Raw genomic sequence first — 26,085 nt, 5'->3', positions numbered from 1 at the left:
CCCCTTACCCTGCATGCGAGAGATTTTCCTTCAGCCCCATTTTCCCACTGATAGCCACCTCCATTGTATATGTCTCTTTTCCCTTTTTCCAAACCCCTCTTGATTCCAGGATCCTGATAATGTAAAGGCACTGTGTTATACTGGGATGGAGACAGAAAAGTTGGATGAGACTGGCATATCCTCTGCTAACAGCAAGCACATACAATTTGTGACTGATCAAGGCCACCAGGTGGCATATCAGGTGTGTGACATTCTGGCCATTTTTGAAGTCTCCAGCAAGCTGCAAAAAATAGGCGGCTTGCTGAGCCTTTGATGGGCTGCCCTAAATGGCTAGTGGATTGTGTTTGATTTCATGAGCCATAAGTAATATAGGCATCCTTACAGCAACTGCATTACTCTGCTGCGTTATAGTAGCAGCTATCAAAGCAGAATTTATTAGCATTCAATAAGAGAAATGAGTCAGTCATTCAGTATGCTTTCTTGCCTCTACTTTTGGCTACAGAATCTCAGTTTGATAATTACATCCAAGCATTAGACTTAGGCAGACACTACAGATTAAAATTTCTGGACTCTGAAATGTAGTTACGGGTATAATCTCCTAATTGAAAGCACATGATAACCATTAAAAAGAAACCAGATTTCTGAAAATATTGTTAAAATCATGGGAAAGAAAGGAAGAGATATGTACTTTCTCTACCACCATGCATGCATGCAAAAAAAAGGGGGGGGGGCTTAGATGACTTCATACAGGCCCACCCTCCGCACCAGCTGCCCTTGTCTGGAATTGAAACTGCACTTTTAAACACACCAGCTAGTGCAAGAGCCCCAATAAGCACAGTATGTAAAGATGTACAGGACTGCACTGTACTCTTTTTATGAAAATATGTATAGGTCTGTACTGCATGTTTTCCGAAGAAGCTGCAGCATCAGAGAAGAAGCTGTTTGATGAGCACAGGAGGGGAGAAAGATGGAAAAAGGGGCAGGAAGAGTGGGAAATTCTAGATCTGCAGAAGCCTAGCATGTCAGGGTGAAGGCTAGGTTACAGTACTTCTTTCTGGCATATGAGCTTTCATCAGAAAGTTTGTGCTTGCTTGTGTTTTGACTGCAGCACAAAAGCCTAGCTACACATTATATTATTTGCAGGCCTCCTTCAAACTAGGCACTTTAATTTTGAATAAAGAGCAGCTGCAGGGCCCAATGTGAAACACACTGCTGATCTGGACTGCCCCCCATGCCAGGTTCCAGTTGACTATCTGAAGAGGAGGCACTTAAAATGACAACATACGTGCAAAAGAAGGTGATACTTGAGTATCCGCTGAACAGGTTTTAAGAGGTAAGATCCTAAAGGCAGAGAATGTTGTAAAGCTTCTTGTCTCTCTCTGAAAAACTTGGCCAGGGACTTGTTCCTCATGCATTCGGTAAGTACAGCCACTGACCTGTAAAACAAATCAATAAAGCTCTCAGAATTATTATTATTATTATTTTAATCCTATATTATACAGAATTCCACAGCTTTGGATGCATGATAGGTCCTACAAGTGACTGCCTGCTTAGGATCAACTTCAAGCATTATGCATTTCTTGTGCAAGATAAACAGGAGTGTTCTGTGAAGTTTACAAACTTGTGATTGCCATGCATGCACGCCACACAAGTAACAAGTCTTAGCATCCTACTTTCAAAATAACTGATTACCATGCAACATAATTAAAATAAGCATAAAATTACTTGTTTGCATTTTCTAATGGGCAAGGAAGCATTCATCCTCTTTGCCTTACTAATATAATCCACAAAGAGTAAAGCATACCGTTCGGATTAAATGTTAGTCTGAAGCATAATGGTCACATTCTCTATTCACCACCTTTCAAATGAAAAAAGGGAAAGAGCACACACAAAAATAAGGTACTCCTACCTTGGATAATTGGTGCAATACTGTGTATATATGTGGAACTCTTCACTCTGAATATAAGGAAAAGGGGGGAAGCTGATTTAGTATATTGATTTTATTACAGCTCCCTAGAAATTCTGAAACCAACACTTATTTGAAAGCAGTAAAAAAATCGCAACATATTACAAAAAAAAATACAGTGGTACCCCGCAAGACGAACGCCTCAGAAGACGAAAAACTCGCTAGACGAAGGAGTTTTTCGTTTTCTTAGCCACTTCGCAAGACGCATTTCCCTATGGGCTTGCTTCGCAAAACGAAGCTTGCCCCGCAAGCTCCGGGGATAGCGGGGAAGCGCAGCGCGTCTTCCCCGCTGTCCCCGGACCTCTTTTGAAGCAAGGGGCAGCGGGAAGAAGATCGCTTCTCCCCGTTGCCAGCCCCGCTGCCCCTTCCCTTGCTTTAAACAGGTCTGGGGACAGAGGGGAAGGCGCTTCAATGCATTCCTATGGGAAACCGTGCTTCGCAAGAAGAAAAACTCGCAAGAAGAAAAAACTTGTGGAACGAATTAATTTCGTCTTGCGAGGCACCACTGTATTAAAAAAATTACTCTTCCATATTGATAGGCATGTAATTCATTAGCTTTATTCCAGTCTGCATGTGAATTGGATTGGAAACTGATTTTTAAGTAAGTTTTTATTGTTGATGCTTTTATTATTTTTTAAATGAAATAAATGTGTGATCTAAAAAGAAGCAACAAAGCTGACTTGTGCCAAGTTTCCCTGCAGCCATTTCTTATTTGCTACAGGCAAGTATTGGTGCTATACAGAAGCTTATTTGAAAGTGTACATACAATGCCACCATTTGGGGTTTCCCCCCTGTATAATCTTCAGGAATAGGGAACAGGATTTACCATTCTGCACCTAATGCACTTTTCACATAGTTCCAAACACAAGGAGCAGCTCCTGAAGCCTCGAGAACAAAACAAAAAGAACAAAAAGAACAAAACAAAAACAGACTAATTCTGTAATTTCAGCAATTCGTAAGGTCTATTTCATGCAAACCATTTTGCTCTGCACCAACATGGGATGCGGATGGTGCTGTGGTCTAAACCACTGAGCCTCTTGGGCTGAGCCTCTTTTGCTTGCCAATCAGAAGGTCGGCGGTTTGAGTCCCCATGACCGGTTGAGCTCCCGTTGCTCGATCCCTGCTTCTGCCAACCTAGCAGTTCGAAAGCACATCAAACTTCAAGTAGATAAATAGGTACCGCTCCAGCGGGAAGGTAAACAGCATCTCCGTGCGCTGGTCTGATTTTGCCGGAAGTGGCTTAGTCATGTTGGCCACATGACCCAGAAAAACTGTCTGCGGACAAACGCTGGCTCCCTCGGGCTATAAAGCGATATGAGCGCCGTAACCCCAGAGTCATCTGCAACTGGACTTAACTGTCAGGGGTTCTTTACCTTTACCTTTACCTTCAACATACATTCACATGCAAGTTGTAACATGCAAATAAGATGACTGCAGTTACAGCTAGCCCATTGTCATCGTCACAGCTAAGGGAAAGGGCTGTCATAAATGCAATTTGCTTTACTCAGGAGCCTCCAGTTCACACCTTGTTTTGTTTAGGGCAGCAGATGCTTGAAGATGGTCACCTGTTGCTCAGTCTTGTCTTGATTAGGGGATGGTGATAAGGATTTCTGTAGTGTTTCACAGTTTGTGATAAGGTACATGATAAGTGTGTGGTAAAACATAAGCTATCTGCCTTTTTTCCTTTTAGGATTAGTAAAAACTCCTTATCCTGCTTAAAATGCAATCCAGTGACAATCCACCCAATAATTATGGCAGATTACAGCTGAGCCTCTGCTGATATTTTATCTTTTATTTAAGATGGGAAGATTTACAGCTATCTTCACTGGCATGAGACACAATAAGCTTGCATCACAGCCTATGTCATGCACATGCTTTTAAAAACAACTCCAGCTATAGCGGAAACCTTCACCTACAAATAAGTAGTAATCAAGTGAAACCACAATCTGCAACAGAGACGTTACAGTCTGTAATTCACTGGTGAAATCCAGTCACATTCTAGTTATCACATGTAATGGGGCAGGGGCTACCAATGGCTTCTCAAATGCAGAATTCAATATTAAAATTATACCCAAACTGTAAATAAGAATTTAAAAAGAAAGTATGAAAAAGCAGAAAATAGCAGTCTAGCTTACAATAACTGTGCTTAGATTTCATAGTTATTAAATCATAATGTTATGAGTTGGGGGGAGGATAGGCTGTATGTTGAGACCCTTCTAAGTTCCATCAAACCTGCACTTCTAGTTTGCATTACTATACAGATAATGTATTCCTGAACCTGTAGCAAGATCCTTTGATGTTCAACAAGAGCTCAGCAACATGGCCAGCAGAGAGCCATAAATACTGTAGACCATGAAAGTGTTAACATCATGCAGTACTTAAAACATAGAAATCTGTGTATATTTTATTTTTAGGCATATATATTTCCAGATGATTCTACTGTGTGAAGTTTAACATGACAAATAAAATCTCTCTTGTAAAAAAAATAAAAAAGAGGGGGTGAACGGGAGAGTGGAAGATGTGAAACAGATGCAGTCAGCTCACAACTGCCTTAAACTTTCCCCTTCTGATTACCAGCTGAAAGGACAAAACTGTCCTCTTATTTCTGAATCTAAAAGACATAAAGCCCATGGACCAGAGTCAAAAGTTTGGACATCTGCCTCTCTTAAAGCACAGTACTGTTAGTTCAAATGCCTCAGTCAACCACAGCTGATAAGAAGAATGAAAAAGGATGTTCCAATCACAAAGCCAAGAAAACTAACCATATCCACACTTGAAGAAAATAAGTACAATTCTTCTGAAATGCAATAATGTATTTGTCACTTGAAACCTGAAGCAAAATCCAGACTGAACTGGAAACATTTATGCTGCAGAGCTTCAAGTTTCAAAACTAAATGGCATTTGTCAGTATATTTGCAACACAGTAAGGAGAGCCCTGTCCAAGTCCCACCACCACCCAAGAAAGTAAACTTGGTATAATTCAAGACATAAAGTCTTGAATTATACCAAGACTGAATGCATGGGGGAAAGCAGACAGAGAGGAGAACTTCCAAGTTTCCTAGACTGTCCTTTCTAACCTAACCCGTGCTGACCTTCCTCAGGTGCCAGACTGAAACTCTTAGAGTTGTTGACCTCATTTCCTACTTTCTACTCCTACATCCTCACCAGCTGCATTTCTAAACTATGGCATGACTGAATCAGGTGGAGGAGGCAAGAAGAAAAGAAGTGTTAACTATGTGTTTCACAACTGATGTTGCAACATGGCAGCGTAAAGCAGGACCCCATAAGGACATTAAGTACAGGGTCTAAAATTACGTAGCTGCACCTTGGTCCTGATCAGACCTTGACCTGTTCAGCTTCAGCTAAGGATCACCCTATGTACCTACGGAGCATGTTCAGGAACCATAGAACTCATTTCACCCTAGATGGAATGGAATGCTATTACCATAATATATATATATATATATATATATAAAAGTTAAAGGACCCTAGACAAAGGTGACTATGGGGTTGTGGTACTCATCTCACTTTCAGGCCAAGGGAGCTAGCGTTTGTCCACAGACAGCTTTCTGGATCATGTGGCCAGCATGACTAAACCGCTTCTGGCACAATGGAATACCGTGACGGAAACCAAAGTGCACAGAAACACCATTTACCTTCCCACCAGAACAGTACCTAATTATCTACTTGCAGCGGTGTGCTTTCGAACTGCTAGGTTGGCAGGAGCTGGGAAAGAGTAATGGAAGCTCACTCCATCACAGGGATTCGAACCACTGACCTTCTGATTGGCATGCCCAAGAGACTCAGTGGTTTAGACCACGGCACCACCGACGTCCACAATATAAAACATGAGCAGTCAGGGTAAAAGAATAAATCCTACACCAAATACAAGAAACAGCTGAGAATAGATAGCACCATGTAGAATACTGGTGACTTCATCCACCATTCTCTGAAGCAGAATGTGGTTTCCAGTCCATGTGCCAGGTTGCAAAGCTGGCACATTGGATAATCAGATATGAATTATAGGAGCTGGATAATTACGTGCAGTCTTTGCAAAAAAAAAAGTGTTAACAGAATCACCCAGGCAACTCATTACTCATACCATGGGATACCATATATGCAGTAACAGAAATGTACAAGCAGTCCACATGTCTTGAGAGAAATTCCCACTCACCATTGCCACTTCAAAGGTTGTGGGGAAGAGGGGCATTAGAAATAGTCCTTTATATGGGAACCTAATTTCTTCCTGTTTACTGAAAAAGGTTTCTTATACCAGAGTTTCATAATAAATGTGAGATTATGTCACACACTACAATAATTTGAATTACTAACAAATACGGCATGCAACTATGGATTTTTTTTTAAAAAAAATCCTTTTGACAAATGTGTTCTCAGTCTATTTTATGACAGTTCTAGAGGAAAATATTTAAAATATTAAAGATGATAAATACAGCTTTAGCCCAAAGAGATGAGTCACATTTGCTTTTCTTCCTTTAAATGTAATAATATACAGGAATTTAGCAAAAGCTGTAATGATCTGAGACACAGATGTACAATTGTACAGCTCTTAATCATTTCAATAAGTCTGTCCTGGTAGTGATCTGTGAGGAAAAAGGAAATGGTCTCAAAATGTTTTCATAGTTCTTGATCTGTTCAGAAATATTTAGGGAGGGAAGGAAATAATATATTTTAATGTCCATAAAAAAATATTTCTTTTAACTTTGAAAAACTTTACTACACAGCTAACTCAGTTGCAGACATTTGGGAACTGACTGAATCATCCTGAGTTTTATATTCAAAGAGGCTGTAATATGCTATAGCTCAGATCAATATCACCTTAATATTACTCACCTTAGAAACAAAACATTCTGCTATAGCTACAGGATCATTTTCACAGTTTTCCAAATCTTGCAGAAGTTCACTAGTTGACACAAAGAAAGAAAGAAAGAAAAATTGCATTTTAAAAATAAAAATATGGAGAACCACACACTAATATATACCACCTACAATCAAAATAAGCATTGCACTTGACATAATATTTGAAATAAAGTAGCCTGGTTAATATTATGACTTGCTATAGGGCTAAGTCCTCATTAGTTATTTGGGTTACTAATATTCTAACACTTCCTTTATTCTTACCCTATCAATAAATTATGCAGCATTTGCCTTCGTTTGCCCAACATGCCTTCACCATTTTGCTTGTACTCTTGCCTCTACCACCAGTTCTGTCTTTCATTAAAAGACAGCCAGTTCTTTTCTGTACTGACTACGAGAAAGTGGGAGCATGGAACTTGCACACCTCCGCAGCGGCGGAGGAAGCCGCTGCGGAGCCTGAGGCGGCGCGCCCATGGGGGCAGGGCAAGCCACCCACAGGGGTGGGGTGAGGGTGGGGCACACTGCGGGGCCTCCGGAATCTGCCTGCCTCCTCCCACTCAGCCACACTACAGCTGGGGGGTGGGTAGGCAGCGGGCCAACCATTTGGGCAGCACAGAGCCAGCGGGTGCCCAAGCCACTGCATCTCTCCCAGGAGAGATGTGTGGCTCGGGCGCACTGCAGGCCCCACGGTGAGTGCTGCCTGGCATTTTGTCACCCCCCCTCAGTGGTGACACCCGGGGTGACCCGCACCCACCGCACCCCCTTCCTCCGCCCCTGCACCTCCATAGTGTGGCTCTTTTACAAACATCACCATGCACCTTTCTGCATCTCTGTCGCTCTCTTTCACACAGAGAGAGTATTGTGTAGCTTAAAAAACCTTGAATGGGAGGGGCAACACAAACATGCAGAAGAGCATGAAGAGCAGCACTAGGGAGGCCTTCCATGCACAAGCACAGTGATCCATGCATGTAACACCCATAGTGCTGCTGTATATTATGGGGCCACATGCCTATCTCTCTCTCTCCTATTGAGGAAGGATTCTCTCTCTAGCCACTTTGGTTGCTACTCCCTTCTCAATTATGTACAAAAACCCTTGAATCACAACGAGGAGAAAAAACATAAGTCATTGCACTGCTTACACAACTTAGGAAAGGTGGAAGAGAGACAGCAAAGTATAAAATGGTTTCCTGCACCAGGCCATAGGCTCAAACAACCCTGCCCTGTTGTGCTTATAAACAGGCTCTCACGTGCGAGCTGTTCTTTTAACTTTTGACACGCTGGTAGCCAAATAGATTTTGACATTAATTGTTGCTGTAAGTGGATGCATGCTTATTTTTAAACAAAACTGAGTGGATAATTAGCAGGGTAAGTTTATAAGCTTTACAGCAGATTTAGAGGCACCAAAGATAATCAGGATTGCCACAGTCTCATTAGTCAGCTGTTGGGGAGGAAATATCAAAAGCATCCATCAGTAACTGAACTTACAGTTACAAACCTGATTCTTTGCATTTGACTTAGCAGGCCCTTTGAGATCAGTGAGGTTGTTGCTACGGAGCAGGCATAGGCTTGCAACATCCAGTACAGACTAACACAGTGCGCACAGTTGTGCTTTATCTCCACCCCAACTGTTTTGATTTGACTGTGGAAGAAAGAAGCATATGTCTCTGTCTATCATATTTAGCCTAACCTTCGGCTTGTGATCCTAACCATGGTTACTCAGAAATACATTCCACCAACCCCCAGGTAACTGTGAAAACAACCCAGGTGTTATTGTATGCAGGTTGCATACAATGGGCAAGTTGCTGTATATTGGCTAGGAGATGAATGGCAGATTTATCCCTGTGAGACAGGGAATGGCAAGCATTCACACAGCTACACAGCAGCTTATGACGGGGAGTGCTGCTTTCGGTTGTGAAAATAATGTCAACCAGCAACTCCAGTGAGGAACCTACCTCACAGTATGTTCTTTACAAGAGGAGGAAAATGGGCATTAGCTTAAAAGGTCAGTACAGTTGTGCCAAGGGGCATCTTGGCTAGTTATCCTTGATCATCTCATTTGAGTGGGTTCCTGGCATCCCTTCACACTTTGTTTCATTGGCTATGTTCTCGTTCCCACATTTCTTTATTTTAAGTCATGGCCTATTTAATCCCTGTGCTTGGTGCCCACAGCTCTGTACTTCCTGTTCCTGCTTACAATTACCCTTTCCTGAAAGAGTTGCATAGTATTGGGGAGGGGGGCTGTTTGTAAAAATATCCTTGCATCTCAGTAGGATCAAGACATTACAGAATAGTAAAGGGAGGGAATCCCTCCTTTTCTCCCGGGTCCAGGCAGAATGTTAAATTTTACAAATGAAGAATAGCAAGTGGCTTCAAAGAATTAATAATCCAAAGCTGACTGTCATTTTTCAAATGCCCTGACAAGTCTGTGCTGTGCCTAGTGAACTTCAGGCTGCCAAAAACTGAAAAAGAGAGAGAAATGCAGTAAAAAGTCTAGCAGCCAAAACCACTTAGAGGGCCATTCTTTTACACGTCTTTATCTTTTGATTTAAATTTCATGTTTGTATGCATTGCCTGGCATTACTTAGCAAAGGCTTTTCTTGACAAGAAGCCAATAGGTCAAAGTAGAGAAATCGTTCAGTATTGCATGTCTGCAGAAATGACTACGTAAAATGTTTTTAAAAGGGGCATACATTTAAAAAGAAGGGGCAGAACCCTATGCCGGCCAACTCTTGATGCAAGATAACAGTTATCTATGCCAGCAGCACTTTACACTAAAGCCCATATTAGATCTTTGACCCTGTAGTCCATCACTCTTTAATTACATAAGCTAAATATGAACATGGAGCACTATTGCAATACAAAGCTACATCGTCAGATGTTTAATCTCTGGACTAACATTCATCTGCAAAAGCTAATTAGAGGTAGTTAGAAGGTAATTAGAAAAAAGAAATGGAAGGGTTCTTCTTACCTTCAATGAAAATAAGCAGTGCAGGAAAATGCAAATAAATAAATAAAATAAAACCCCAACAACACCCAAAAGTATGAAGAGGACCTCTCTGACTGAAGCAAAAGCTTCCTGCCTAAAGAACTGGTACAGAAACTCACCAGCAGGTATTGACAGATTGGTCTTCCCTTGCTCAGGGCTGCTGCCTGTAAATTGTTTGGGGCTGCTGCCCAAGTGAGGGAAGGTTGCCTTCAACTGACCTTCATTTATGGGGGTTGGAAGCTGAGAGGACTGTTATGCAGTGGTTCCACTCCTCCTTCCTAGGCCATGTCCAGAAAGTGGTGTTGGAGGATGAGAGTCTGGACCCCTGTAGGGTGCCTCAGGGCTCCATCTTCTCCCTCATGCTTTTCAACATCTATACAAAGCCACTGAGAGATATCTTCAGGGGATTTGGGCTGGGTGTTCACCAGTATGCGGATGATACCCAGCTCTACCTCTCTTTTAAAACATGCCTCAATCCCTACCCATTCATATGCAGGGCTTATTCCAATGGCACTTGTTCCAATGGCAGTTGGGAAGTCCTGTAAATGTCTTGTGCTAGCATTTGTTTTCACAGCACAGATACCTTTGGGGGGACTTTGGCCTGAAGCACCAACCACCCCTATTTTAGTATTACTTTAATATTTAATCTGTTGGGGGGAGTGCACGAATGAACAAAAGCTTGGATTTGTGGTCCCCAGATATGTTTTCATTTAAGTCCAATATTTACTCACCTGTTGAAATGGTAGATATCTTTTATGTTTCCAAACAAAGCTGATCGTTCCTCCATCCCCAAAGAGAGCTTGGATTGGTCAGTGATACAATCAAGGTAATCCTATGAAATAAATGAAAAGGGTTGTCTTAAACATGTCTGCTCTTTTCTTCCTCAGTAAATGGAACTATCTTTAATTGTGGAAGAGGAGTCTGCTCCAGATCAATTTCACTTTATATTACACTAATCCCTTCAGTAGCGCCACACTGAACAGTCCTTCCATTATGGAAAATAACAATACTTATCTGTTCACCAATACCAAAGGAATAAACCCAAAGACTGAATGCTTTGCTGTTCAGACTGTGCATGTTTTTAAAGCTGCAACGTATTCAGATTTCACCCACAGTGACAGCTTAATTATCTCCATTAATTACTCAATAAGGTCAATGACATCTTCCTATATTAAGCAGGGTTTCTTTTAAAAACAACATAAAGTATCATCACTATAGCACATGGACTTCATACAGATAAGAGGAGACCTGGAAAAGTATTACCATATTTCGGAGCTATTGAAAAAGCACTTTTAAAACTCTCAAACACAATGCAATATAAACGTCCTGGTTCCCAGTTTATAAAGAACAAGGTCTCTCTTCTTCTGCAGCCCCCACCTGGTATACTAATGAGAAACTGCATGTGCTCGGGAACATATTGCAGAGAAGATTCATCTGCATGCTATTTAGTTGTGGAGATTACATTTTAGGTCACACAAGCAAGAGAGCTATAAACTAATTGGGGAAGATTTACTTTAAAACAGTGATTTGCAGGTTACCAGACAGGCCCTTCCAGAACTGCAGTACCAAGAGTGGTTTAACCAATGCTTTTTTTCTAAAAAAATGTTTAGGGGTACTCTCATTTTCCTACTCATAATGAAATACTGCTCCTCAATGAGACCAAACTTAGATTCACAAAATGTTTAGGGGTATGCATACCCCTGTGTCCCCCCAGAAAGAAGCACTGGGTTTAACAATCAGTCCCTCTTCACGAGGATCTCTGGGAATGACAACTCTAAGAGAGGAATAAGGGTCTCCTAACTGCTCTCAGGACCCATACCCACTACAGCTCCCATAATTATTTGGGGGGAGCCATGATTGTTTAAAGTGGCATCATATTGTTTTAAATCTATGGTGGTAGTGGGGTTTTAGTGTGGAAACTGACTCCATTGAAAAATACTGCTTCGGGAGACTTTGAGTGCCAAAGCTCTCTCATTGGTGTTAGAACTTGAAGTCGTTCTGATATTATGATAATCAAATACCTGTGTGAACTAGCATTAAAACTACTATTTAACACAACAACAAAAGGCCTAGTGTGCTTCCATAACATTTATAAAGAAACTCTGCAGGAGAAAGGAAAACAATAGACTAAGAGTGAGAACAGCTGGAACCATGTTAACAAAACCCTGACATGATCCTGAGCCTGAGGGTTTAGACAACGTGTGGTGGCATTTTACCAATGGCAACACAACATTCCATAGCACCGAATTCAAGGGATTCTGGGAAATGTCAGCTACACCATGAGGATCTTGTTATATAGTAACTGAATTCCAAAACCCACATGAGAGAATCAGATAAAAACAAAGGGAAAACTTATTTGAGAAAAATCACTGGGCATGTTCACAATAGGTTTACTTTTCTAAATAATTTGATCGTTTAAACAAACAAGCAAAACAAAATATTGTAGCACCAAGAACAGCACATAAAGATGAACATGAGTTCTTAACTAGTTCTGTCCACATATAAGCAGGTTTTGACTTCAGGCACCAAAGAGCATCACCTAACCAAAATGCAATTTTATATCTACACACTGGGGGCTTTACAACAAGGAAGCTCCATGACATTAAACATTCTGGCATACATGATCTACACCTCTACATTCCTTTCCACCCAGCCTCCATTAACTTATGACCTCATCATTAAATCTGTTCTCTTAAAATATGTTTGTGCATTAAGTCATTATAACAATGTCTCGGGGGCTTCCCAAAACTGTGTGTGACCTTTTGTTTTCACTCACAGTCTCCCTCGGAGCAGAGACTTAAGAGGCTTCATGAAGCAGAAAGGATTGCTCCACACACACACACACACTGCAACCTGGGTCAAAAGGGTGGAAAAAATGAGTACAAAACAGGAAAAGCTCATTCCCAGTTGTAATTTCTAACACATATTTATGTTCAATAGAATGAGATGTAACAAACTGAGCCTGCCCTAACAAGAACTACAGACCCACAGTAACCAGCTTTTAAAAAGTGACAAAAACGTATATAGAAACCTTACTACTTTAAAGTGGTTCATAATTTGCTTTTGTAAGAGCAAATGTTGTTTGATGTGAAAAAGAACAAAAGCGGAGGTAGTGAATGAGGTCCATCCAAGTGATGTTTTCCTATCATTTCTGTCCCTTGGCGATGCTGGTGAATGTTAATGTGAGTTAGAGTCCAACAATAGTGGGAGGGCACTACTTTGACTAAACCACACTAAAATATCATGAGAATACAGATACCTATATTGCAATGATACATAATGAAACACACAATATATTGTAATACATAATATCTGTATTGCCAAAGTACCTGATGATTGCTTTATAAGCAGGCTAGTCAAGTTATCTGTTGGATATTTGGCACAACCATCAATAGTTTTGGACAAGTATTTGTAAGTGAAATTACTGAACTAGGCTACCTACATTCTGATTCCTGCCCCCCAGACTTCTGACATCTTGTTAGCCACAAGATAATGTCACCATATAACACTACAAAACAATCTTCAGAGAGCTATAAAAGCTTTACATTGCGCAATAAACACTGGGCAGGAAATGGATTAAAAAAAACTGCATCAAAAGGCTTAATGGAGAGTGTGTTATTTCTTCTAACAGAACTTCAATATCCCCTTTCCTCAGTCTGCAGTTCACATCACACGATACAGAGCTACTCATGAGGCCCTCTGGATGTTTCCCTACCAAACAGCTGATTAGAAGGGTTCCCTGTGCATCTTTCAGGTACGTCTGGGGAACAGGATTAAATAGTACACCTGTGCACAGGTCCACACATCTGTGTGCTTTGCAGAGAGATGCAACTTATACTCTATTGGCAGGGAAAACTTATTTAGCCCAAGGGCCATAGTCCCTTCTGGGCCTTTTCTCTGGCTAGATTCAATTCTAACCCTTCTAACCTCCTTTGGGGTAGGTTTGCAGGTATGGTAGAAGGAAATAGGATCTGCCCATGTGATGCCCACCTGGTAGAAACTCATGGCCCTTAAATGTAAAATGTATGATGATCTCCGCCAACAATTTTTAGACCATCTATGTATTCAAACATGGAAACCAGAGACAGAGGTTATATGCTTCTTATTACAGGGGAGAGACCAGGAGCTCACCAAGACAGTAGCTAAGTTCCTCTATTTGATTTTCTGTTGCCGAAGTACGCTATAGGGTCCTGCCCTTGCTGGAGATCCACAATGGTGAAATAGATTGCTCACCTCTTCTTCCCTTTGGCAAATGACTGTACTGTTGAAATGATGACAAGATCGCACTGGCCTATTTATTTTGAATGTTTGTATGTGATGCCAATAAAGGTTTGATGACGACATTCCCTTCTGGACAACTTGCTGAGGGCCACATGTCAGTGGTAGGCAGGTCCAGGGCAGAGGCAAAAGGTAGAGAATTTAATGTAAATGTTACCTTCGTACAGTAGGCTAGTTTCTACCCACCCACCCCTCTCCATTCTCTATCCAAGTAAGCAAACGGTTCATCAGAGTTCATGGACAAATTCCAGCCAAGCAAAAGCACTTAAGGAGTATATAATGCAGAGGTGGTGAGCAATGTGCATGGAAGGGTCTACAAGTCATAAGCACTTTTTCTGCTGGCAGGGGCTGAAAAAAAGTTGTTGGAAAACTCTTAGCAGGCAGTAGGTTGTGAGGGTTGTGATAAGAGTGTGGCAAGAGAAGGAACAAGTCAATTTTCACATGATCCTGAAGTGTAATACAGCAGATGGAACCAAAACAACAACAACCCAGTCCCCAGAGACGCATCGTTGCATCATGTTATGCCTGGTCATTTAATAGCTCTGTAAACTCAACCTGGAAACAGAAATGTCATTTAGAAATAAACTTGATCTCTCAGTGAGTCTCTGAAGGAAAATGATCAAAGCTATGCAACAAAGATTCTGGGGTTTTTTCTGTTTAAGAATTCTTTGACCCTTTAAGGTCAACCAAAACTACAGCGGCAAACAATGTCACAGCAGCTGCAAGCATATGAAGCCATAATAAAAAGGCTGGAAACTCCCTAATCGCATAGCTGGCAACCGTCATAATGGAATGGTCTATGAATCTTTATTAAAGCTATCAGAGCCAAGTCTTATTGTCTCCCTGAAATTACAGCAAAACATTCACTGTTGTTTCTGGAGAAGAAAAAGGAGACATGTTATCTTTTTTGTTTTATTTATTTTGGGGGGGAAGCATAGGTGTTTTGCCCTTTTTTCTGTGTCTAAGCATCACTAGTTTTGAAATGGGTATTCCTTAGTTTCTTAGATTGTCAAATATGCTCACTGGGTTAGGGACCTCTGTTCTATAGCCAAAGCAGCATGATAAACATAGGAATGTCTGAGTTCATAGGTGTAAGCCCCAGATGTAGGAAAGGTTTGGGCATACACTGTGGGGAAGCATAATATAAGGCATACAGAAAAAGAATCAATGTGAGAAAAGGACTGTGGCTTTCCCATGCTATTTTCTCAGCCATTTAATAGCGAGGACATCAGATCATTTACTATTCATAGCACTGAGAAGAAAGCCTGTTAAAAGATTACTGTGTCTCGCACATCAACAAAGCTGTATCAACAAAGACACTTCAGCCACAGACACAGAATATGGGAATTAACTAGATTATTAACACATTTATCACTTGCTATATAAACAGTGCTTACCTGAATTGAGAAACAGGTTTAGCAAGAGGCAATAGATGGGCAATTTTGATCACTTTCTCAGAAACAGAAACAAAAACAATTCTTTGTTTTTCAATACTTATGCATATATAAAATAGTCCAAGAATGGGCTTGGTTTAAGCATTTTTGGAAGACTATAGATTAAAAGCCTTTCCTGCTCCGTGAAAAAATATGCAGGGTTACAAAAGATCAGGTTTTATTTCTATACAGCTAGCTCTTTCCTCGGTTTCAAATTTAAATAAAGCATGTTATAAGACCAAAAGCAGACCATTTCCTAGTGAGATACTAATGTCAGGAGGCAGGGAACTGAAGCAACACATACTTGCAAATAAAGTGTTCTCCTAGGCTAGTTTTGCTAGAAAAAAACCTTAAAATAATGCTTATCACTACAGATATTTTTGAAATGGTTCTGCAGTCACACCAATATAAATCAGTAGCCATGATCAGGACAGCTTAATCGGGTTCAAATCAAATACACTTGAAATAACCAAACTAACAAATTGAATTTCAATAGGGATAAATGTAAGTTTCTACACATAGGCAGGAAGAACCAGCTGCACAAATATAAGATGGGGTACACCTGGCTTGTCAGTAGTACAGTCATACCTCATGATGCATCTGCTTCAGGCTGCATGTTTTCGTCTCACGTCCTGCAGCAACCCAGAAGTACTGGAATGGGTTACTTCTGGGTTTCACCGTTCGCGCATGCGCAGAAGCGCCAAATTGCACCACACACCTGCGCAGACGTGGCGCTTTGAGTTGTGGGCTTTTCACGTTACGGACGGGCTCTGGGATGGATCCACTGTACATGTGAAAAGGATCTAGGGGTCTTATTTGACCACAAGTTTAAAATGCATCAACAGTGTGTTGCAGCAGCAAACAAAAGCTACTTAATGCTATTCCAGGCTGCAATCGGATCCCAGCCGCAAAACGAGGTACAACTGTATTAATGACCCTTTCAATCATAAAAAGACAGAACAGTACTGAATCGCTTCCACCTACTTTCCAAGGTGATTTAGTAAATTTAAGGAGGTGATGGGAATCCACAAAACCAATTCATCTAGAATACACAACAACCCTTAATGTCACACTTGTCATTGGCCTCATTATTACATGTTACTCTAACAAGAAATATAGCTCTGCATGTTGCAAAACTATGCTATCCCATCTATAAAATCTATTAAGCCATAGTGTACTTCCTACAGAGAAGAAAAACCATGCTTCTTGACCCAGTCCAGACTTCCCTATCCACTTGAAAGGTTCAAAACGTAACCATAACAATGTCAGGTACCTCAGGAATTATATGTGGGGGAAAGGATAAGATCTCTTGAATTTAACCCATGGTGATACTCTTTGGAAAGCATTCCTGCCAAGGTATCCTACTGTGGGTGAACCTCAGTCCATGGCAAGCTGGGGAGCTACACTAGCCAAGAGCAATACATGTTGGAAGTCAGATTTTGTATTTTGCAATGGTAATTCATAAGCAGGTCTCCATGATGTATTCGAGACCCTTCTAGGGACATCCTGCACAGGCTTATCAATAAGAAATCAGTTGTGCAAAATGGCTAGTTGACAATTATACAAGCAGCAACCTGCTTACAATAAGATAAAATAATTAGAACACTACTGCCACCAAACTTACACTCTGTTTATTTATGTTTCTCTAAAGCAGCATCATTTAGTTTTGTTACAGGAATAATTTTTTGTTTGGGGGGGGTGGCTAACTAGTTGTCCTGTATATTGCATTTAACATTCTCTTCCCTTCCTTCCTAATAAAAGAACCAGAGACTTCCAAAAGCTGAAAGAGATTAACTCTCACCCTTTTTATCTATTTTTATTTGCATACACAATAGTGCTTGCTAGTCAGCCAACCAACCGTTTGGTTGAGTGATCCATTCATTGCTAACAAGAGCAGCAAGTACAATAGTGTTAATCTTCTGGGGCAATTCTATAGCTCAATACAGTTAGGAGTGCCAGCAAACTGTCTTTTCCACTCAGCAGGTGTATAAAAAAAGATTAAGGGAGGATCTGTAGAGCATTCATTTGTATTACTGAAGAATTACGTACCAATTTGTGTTGTGGCATCCCACCCAGCTGCTAAAATCAGCTTTGAGCTATTACAGGCAACTTTGAAATATTCTCCAATGGTCAGGATTAAGAAACTGGCATAGTTACTTTTGACTATTGGTGTACATCCGGGGTGTGTTTGTGTGTGACAAAGATCCAGTTTTGCTGAGTTTCTGCCACCCGAGGCAGAAACAGAAAAACACCGAAGATCTGGAATGATGCAGCCATCTCCTTCCCAGTGGTGCTTGACCTGGAGCAAAACTCCAAGCGCATCCTCTGCCCAGACCAGCAACCTATTCACATCAACATAATCACAGCTACAGAAGAAGACTGAGCAGTAACATTTCATTGGAACACAGCTTGTAATGATGTCTAAGAATCATATGCTCATCAATGTTAATCATCACTAACACTTCAAGGGCATACAGCCAATGCAGGATTAAACCCTGTTCTCCTGCCCATTGGCTGACATCACTGTGCGGAAACAACATGGTAGGCCAAGGTTGACTGACAGGCTGGTGTTTCCTCACTCCTTCACTAGCAGGTTATGCCCCAATCAGTCACTGCTACTCTGCATTGCAGAGGGTGTCCTGTGGGGAGTCTGCTATATATAAAGCCCTGCATGAGCAAGGATTACCCTATGAGTATAGCAGGGTCCTTGCTGAAGACCCTCACCCTCTAACATGTGGAAGGTGGCTTGGTTGGGTGGCAGAGACACCTCAGAGTGTCCTGGGGGCCAATGAATACATTCACTCTCTCCCTCATCATAGCACCCCTTTAATGCTTGAATATGGGAGAAATTGCTAACCTGGGGCTCTCCCAAACGTTGTTGGGATCCAGCTCCCATCAGCCCCAGCCAGGATGGTTAGGAACACAGGGAGCTGCCAGAAGCTTCTAAGATTAGCCACCCCTAAGCCATGAGCTCACCAAATTTTGAAACCAGGTTTTGAAACAGTTCAAAATCTCGGTTAAGAATGAATGGGGTTTGTCTTAATTTTTCTAAGCTGTCTTAAAAACAACACCACACAATTCATGGAGCACAGGGCAAATGAAACACCTGAGCCTAGCAGTGCTAGAGGATATACCTATCAATCTGTGTTTGCTTCTCTGTCCTACAGATTTCATACAACCTTGTCAGCAAATATTTTTTAAGGCTCAACTGCCCTCGAAAAACAGTAATGCCTACCTCTGCATATGTTGTAATGGGCCTGTGGCTTCGAAGGGCATAATTATTCAAGTGTGCACCTAGTCTTTCAAGCTGTGTATACGTTCAAAGAGAAAATGTGAGCTGGCAGACAGGATTCCGTGGCCACAATAGCAGTCCTTCCTTTTCCAGGTGATATGAAATACTTTAATCACACCACGGAGAATGCCATCTTACTTCTAATTAGCTACTAGATGATTATACCACTTGTCATACTGCTAAGCATGTTCATGACTGCCTTCCCAGGAGGCCAAAGAAAAGTTAAAGCCTCTAACATTTTAGCTGCTTCTGACAAAGTCAAGCCGATTGCCACAGGGCAGACACTGCCCTGCATTTTTGCTTGCTCTAGAGACTACTTTCTGGGATAAAGCATGCTGCATGGACAAAGTAAATTCCTAAGAACGATAATTGACCCCAAATATGAGGCAGCATACAAAAAAAGGGAGCAGAGTTGTACTCTTTTAGAAAGGCAGAGGGAAGAAAGCCCCAAGACAAGAGGAAGCATGTAGTGAAACCGCCGTTAATACTGGCAACCATGTAAGGCACTACCCACATGCCACATTTACTAAAACTCCTCAGCAGGGGCTCAGCTAACAGCTAGAAAGCAAGAACAGTCAGTGCAATGTTTTTTTCAGACATGGCCTTTTAAAAGCCACGTGGTGTCTTCAACATCAGTAACTGAGGAACGTTTCAAAAATCTCAACACATGTACAAAAGCCTGAGACACTATATTCTTCTCAGTCTCTATCTAAGCATGCTTATTGCTACTCCAATTCTCAACTACTCCTCAAAAATAAGAAGGGGCAGAAAAGGGATACCACTAAAAGGTGTATTTAATTCTCATGGAGATCTGTAATAAACCAGGTCTAAAATTATGACTCTTCCTTTATGCCAAATATGTTCCTACCTTCCATTAGAATCTCAAGAAAATATAGTTTTAGAGTGAATTGAGAGTCACTACTAAGTAGACAGCTAGCGAGAAATGCATCTACCATCACATAAATTAATCTTAGCAGGAAGCACTAAAATTGTGGGAGGAATTGGTGATATCGTTTAGGACACAGAAGGTCACCCATTCAAGCTTCACGTGCCTCTTTCCTTTTGCAGCCTCTCCACTGTTTAAAAAGAGACAGAATGGGGACTGAAAGGTTAAAGTGGGAAGGAGAGAGCAAAGCCAAATTGTGAGCCCTGAAGCATACAGACCCCCTGTAATTCAAACATGTCTAAGCTGCCCTAAGCCTTGATGAACTGCTGCAGGATGTTTTGTCTCCTGCATGCTGCAACACTGCCAGAAGGGCATCAAAACCAGCAGAATTTCCCATAATTTGGATAAAGCTGCGTCTTCCAGCCTCCCTCTCCACTGGCAGAGAAACATTGTACCCCTTCCCAAGGCTACTCGGGAAGGAAATGTAAGATTGCAGCTTAAACCAAATATAGCATTATTTTAAAAAAAGAAATTCTCCAATATCCAGCACTGCAGGTCACCAATGTTATCTCTTAACATGTGCTCATGTTTCCAACTGAAAAACTGGCAGTTATTTTATGCTCTATAAGTTAGTAAACACTGTTTTTACTGTGAAAATAAGAAGATTTGAAAACTGGGTTAGCAGCTGTATTGAAATTTCTAAACCCTATTCAGATCTATGCAGGACAGGTATGTTGGACATAAGAATTGCTTGCTTTAGCAGTTTTATTCATTCTTGTTTAAGAACCTTTAAAATGACTTCCGTATAGATGGTTTTTACTATAAACCAGCAGTTAAAGAACCTAATGCAACTGTGCAGGAAAAGACTTGTTTCTGGGGATTAATTTTTTTTTAAGAAAACATGCCTTTGTATATCAAACCTTGATAATCTTTTTTGCCTTGCTGTCTGCTTTTTTGTGTCATCATCAGACTAGTATTTTCTTTTCCGGATTAGTGATGTACTTAACAGAGAGAATTGCCCGAAGCTACACATTATAAGATTTCCAGATTATGTGTTTGTCTCTATGATTTGTGTCTGCACTGGACAGGAGGCCAAAGAATCATAACTGACAAAGCAATAAATAAAAAATAGTTCACCTAGGAGCATGGATAGGGGAACATTTGGAAGAGCTGGTCACACATTCAAGAATTCCACATTATACCAAAAAGAACATTCAAATTCCACATTTGTTTGATCATAGAGAAAACTGGATGTGATAAGTGTGGTATTAATACTCAGCAGAGGCAGGAAGTTTCCAGTCACTGGTGGCGTTCCATCTCCCTTGGCCACTCAAGGTTTACAATTTCCTTCTGACTGGAGGCCCACTGCTGCACCTAAAAGTAGGAGCACCTTTCACTAGCTCCACATAATGAGGAAAACATGGTGTGTGCGCACATCCCAGCATCTTTGCTGGGGGTGATGATAGAAGAAAACATCTCTGAATACCAAGTACCATTTTAGAGGAACAGTAGAGATTCATAGGAAATTACTGGATACCAGATTCATGAGAGATTCTATGAACATTGGAACAGGAGCAGTTTATAAACCCTGATGACAAAGAGAAATGGGTTGGGGGCAAAACTGTCCAAGAGGTTTTGAAAACATGGTACAGTCAATGCTAGAAAATATCTAGCAAACAATGAATGATTTTGTAAAACCCTACTACAGGAGCTACTACCAGCAATTCATATTGCCTGTCCAGGAAGACGCCTCTACAAATAGAATTATGCTGCTGCCCCAATATCATAACTGACAAGAGCATTTATTCACCCACAGAAAGCTGACTGAGCTGCCCACCACAACATACCAATTCAGTGCAAGACTTGCAATAAAGCCACATGCTCTTGGTATTGTTTGCAAGAGGATTTATTTTGCACATTGTCCATCCCATTAGGGTTTAAGAGTGATCCACTTACCTTCATAATACTTTTTAAATCCTGCACATACGTCCTCTCTGTCTCCAGGATTTCTTGGACCACTCTGTCAACGTACAGGAGCTTTGGGCTTGGAGGCTCAGCGATCAAGGACATGACACAGTTTCTGCTACTTTCCTTAGATTCAGCTCTCCGTGGCATACTTGGCCTTCTCCCAAGACTTCCGTCAGAGGTCTGCTCCTTTGGAGGGTTGTTTTTTTTCAGCTCCTTGCTGGAAAATCGCTGGGCCGGGCTCAGCTCTAGCTTTATGGCCCCTGCTTCCTTATCCTGGTTGAATAAGCCCAGGTGATTGTTTGAAACTAGCGTTGTTCTGCTGCCAAAGGAACAGTGGCTATCCCTGGAGGATGCAGAAGATGAGGTGGAGCTGAAGCTGACAGGACGGTCACTGTCTGACAGTTCCATGGTCTTAATCCCACAGTAGTGGAAGTGTCCGTCTTCTCTGTGCAGGCTCTCCCCTGTTGTCTTGGGGGTCGTGCCTACCATCACAGGAGGCAGCACGGCAAGAGGCAAATGGTAGCCATCTTTAAGGGGAGGAAAAAGAAACAATGCCTTTGTTAAATAAAGCGTCATTATCATTGAGTATCCTCCCCAAAAAGGGAGACGTCCAACCTGCTTACCTTTGACAGCTGTTTGAAATCATCACTCACAGTCCCAATTTGCTATAATAAACCAGCTTCCCTACAGTCTCTCCCTAGACACTTCCTTCAGGCCTATATAAACAGCCATTTGACTGATTACTTGTACTGAGAAATCATACCTTACAGCAGGCATGTCCAAATTCCATTTCACAGGCCGAATGCGGCCCGCTGGTCGGTTAATCAGGCCCCTGTGGCAGTTTATTTCCTGGGGTAAAATCCTAAAAAACCCCTCAAGAACTTCAACCCTAAAATAAAGCTCAACAACTTCAGTCCTAATAAAAACTCAACAACAACTTCAATCCTAAAAAAAGGTTAACAACTTTGGTCAGCCCTCACAGCTCTTCACTTCATCAAATCTGGCCCTCTTTGAAAAAAGTTTGGATACCACTGCCTTATAGGTAAGGGAAGCTTCAATAAGTTAGCAAATAAGCTAGTGAAACATCTGGTGGGCTAGTAACGATTGTAAACTGGTTTGTAAAATTTCCTTGTATGTTTTCCACTGTACTCTTTTCCTCTCTCTTTCCTTCTTGATACTGTATGCAGACAGGAGAGCTTTCAGATTCAAGTTTTATCTTTATATATGGGAATGAGATTATATTCCACCCCTCTTGTTTGGAGAAGGAACACTCAAATTAGTCAGCTGAAGATCTCTTGGCATACTATTTACTGGACATATCTTCTATTTCACATGTGTAAGTAATTGCTTAACCTGTTCACAGCGACATTACAAATTCATTAGGTTTTCATACTTTAATTTAAAAGGGGAGGGAGAAGAATAAGAATATATGTACTTAAATAATAAATCTGTGAAGACTTTAAGGTGCGGACAACACTTTCTCATTTTTTACTGCAACGGAGTAAGCAAAAATCCTGATCCACCATGCTGGAGTGGGTTTGGAGGAATTGGGAAGACACTACCACCGAAATGAAGTGTTTTCAGAGAAGGGATGAGCCAGCACAGGATCTGCCCATATGCCGTCAAGCAACAGAATTGATCTGAGTCCCTTTGCTGCACTAGACTGGGAGCTGGAACAGCAGAACAGTCTCTGTTCTCCACACTCTGCCCTAGCTGGTACTAGCAGTGAAGCTGTGGCTATGATGCTCCATTAAGCCTCACCATCGCACTCTTACACAGCTCTCTCTCTCTCTCTGTGCCCAAGAAATAATACAAATATTATGTTTTTTGTGATTAGAACTAAAATTATTACAAAAATTAGTATATGCAGCTTCAGTGAAAAAGGAGTAATTTTCCTTGGTTTCTGATAAAGAAATATGTATATGTGTTATCAGCATTAAAAACACCCCGAAAACCAGAATAAAAATACACTGCAGATTTAGACTGGCTGGAAACCTGGATAAATAAGATAACTGGGAAAGTCTTCCGTTAATTTATCACAAAGACGTATAACTTAAAATCTGTGACAAAGGACACCTGATTAGCTGCCTTAGCTGAGGCAGAAAGAGTTCCTGTTTCTTTCAATCACTTTGTAGTCCTTCTTCCTTTTTCACTGATACGCTGTCTCACTTACAGATAACCTGAATGAACTAGTAAGTCATGTTTACTTTGTCAACACCACACAGTTCAGTAATATAAACTATAGAAAAAGAAGCAAAGAATCCTCAGGAGGGGCCACATTTAAGGCAATACAAGCAAAAAGGAAGATATTGTGCAATGTGAGATCTTGATCGTTTTTACAACCACTTAGCTTTAATTAAGTTGTAATGTGCTCTGCTCTTAAAAGCCTTCAAGTTAGAGGACCTTGACCCAGGGTTTAGGACAGGAATGGAGAACCTGAGACCTGCAGGTGTTGCTGGACTCCAGGTCTCATCAGCTAGCATGGCAAATGGTCAAGGATGGTGGAAGGTGTACTATATTGCAACATCTGGATAGCCACAGGTTCCCTATCACTGGTTTAAGAGCATGAAAGCTCTGCAGCCAAATTCATGGGATCTGAATATTACAAAGCTGTGTCTGAAAAATTTAAAACTAACAGGTATTGAGGAGATGTCCATCAAACTTGCAGATGACACCAAACTGGGAGGGGTAACCGATGCTGCATTAAAGATGACCTTAACAGATTGGAGAACTGGGTCAAAACTAACAAAATGAATTTCAATAAGGACAAATGTAAGGTTCTACACTTAGGCTGCACAAATATAATGGGGGACACATGGCTTGCCAGTAGTACATGTGAACAGGATCTAGGGGTCTTAGTAGACCACAAGCTTAATATCGCACCAGTGCGGTGCAGCAGTGGGGGAAAGCTATTCTAGGCTGCATCAACAGAAATATTGTGTCCCAATCAAGGGAAGCAATAATACCGCTCTATTTTGCCTTCGTCAGGCCACACCTGGAGTACTGTGTCCAGTTCTGGGCACCACAATTTAAGGATATTGACAAGCTGGAATGTGTGCAGAGCAGGGCAACCAAGATGATAAAGAGGCTGGAAACCAAGCCTGATGAGGAACAGCTGAGGGAATAGGGTGTGTTTAGCCTGGAAAAGAGGAGACTGGGAGAAAATATGATAGCCATCTTTAAATATCTAAAGTGCTGTCACATAGAGGATGGAGCAAGCTCTGGAGGGTAGGTCCTGAATCAATGGATTCAAGTTACAAGAAATGAGATTCCGACTAAACACCAGGAAGAACTTTCTGACAGCAAGAGATGTTCAACAGACTCCAATGAGAGGTGTTGACTCTCCTTCCTAGGAGTTTTTAAGCAGAGGTTGGGTGGCTATTGGTCATGCATGATCCAGTTGAGATCCCTGCATTGCAGGGGGCTGGACAAGATGATTCTCAAGGTCATAGTAGCGAAGGAAACTTGCTTATGCCAGGCCAGACCATTTAGTCAAGTAGCTCAGTGCTGTGATTGGCAGCATCTTTCCAATGCCACAGGCAGAAGTCCATCACCTGCAATCCAACCATTTAACTGGAGATGCTAGGGATTTAGCCTGGGGCCTTCTGCATACTGCAATGGCCCTTTTTTTTGTTCTATCTTAGAGGCCTGTAAGTAGGGGAGACCTGGCCCAAGGAAAGCAGTAAGTGACACTGAAATTTTTAGTTCAGGTGGATATCCAGGTCTGCTGCTGAATGGTAATGCATAGAGGCAACACTTGTTACAAAAAATAAAGTTACGATTATAAATATATGTGGGTCTTTAAGGAGATCTAGAATTCTAATAAACGTTAGACCAAAAGAACAGGATGCTGCATTTTATGATCTATGAGATCTCTTTAAATATGGTAATCCTATGGTATATACCTCTGCAGAAAGCATACTTCAGTGGAAATACCCAAGGTGCTTGACACGTGGTTGTTGCAGAAAATGGCTGTCTGTGTCAAGCAAATTGTCCTACTTTATAAGATTTGGTTAGGCTTAATATTTCATTTCCCCAAATTCTGCCACCCTGCTCCATATCACTGGCTGCCAGTTGTAGAGGCAAGGAAGTATTGGGGTAAATCTGGCAAAATTATACTGGAGTGGAGGTGGGTAACAAGATGACTGCATTTTGGGCAACAGTTTTTTTCAAACATTAAATCCATTTTCACCCTTTTACTGTGCACTGGGGGTGGGGGGTGGGGAAGAATGCCAGCTCTATATGCTTTCATAGATCTACAACTGACAGGGCTTTGGTTTGGTTTGTGCAAGCTAAGCAATGGAAAGAGGGCTAATTGCAGGTTTATCAACACTCACAGATAAATGTGTTTCAGCAACATGATCCCTTTCTTGCCCATACCTTTCCACAAATGTAGTTAAG

General features: G+C 41.3%; 1 protein-coding gene across 3 annotated transcripts in view; it reads right to left on the bottom strand.

The window, feature by feature from the left end:
• PLEKHG1 (pleckstrin homology and RhoGEF domain containing G1) overlaps window positions 1-26,085 on the bottom strand; it is a 104,939-nt gene that overhangs the window by 19,146 nt on the left and 59,708 nt on the right. For all 3 annotated transcript variants that reach the window (XM_053382166.1, XM_053382164.1, XM_053382165.1), the window contains 5 exons: window positions 21,673-22,211; window positions 10,559-10,659; window positions 6,818-6,887; window positions 1,910-1,956; window positions 1,286-1,436 (listed from right to left, as the gene is read on the bottom strand). In XM_053382166.1, the coding sequence (XP_053238141.1) occupies window positions 1,286-1,436; window positions 1,910-1,956; window positions 6,818-6,887; window positions 10,559-10,659; window positions 21,673-22,211 (908 nt within the window). The remainder of the gene's footprint in view (window positions 1-1,285; window positions 1,437-1,909; window positions 1,957-6,817; window positions 6,888-10,558; window positions 10,660-21,672; window positions 22,212-26,085) is intronic.

Source organism: Podarcis raffonei, chromosome 3 (assembly GCF_027172205.1).
Source record: "Podarcis raffonei isolate rPodRaf1 chromosome 3, rPodRaf1.pri, whole genome shotgun sequence".
Classification (NCBI taxonomy): domain Eukaryota; kingdom Metazoa; phylum Chordata; class Lepidosauria; order Squamata; family Lacertidae; genus Podarcis; species Podarcis raffonei.
The sequence above is the reverse complement of the archived record's forward strand: the minus strand, read 5'-3'. Positions and strand labels throughout refer to the sequence as shown.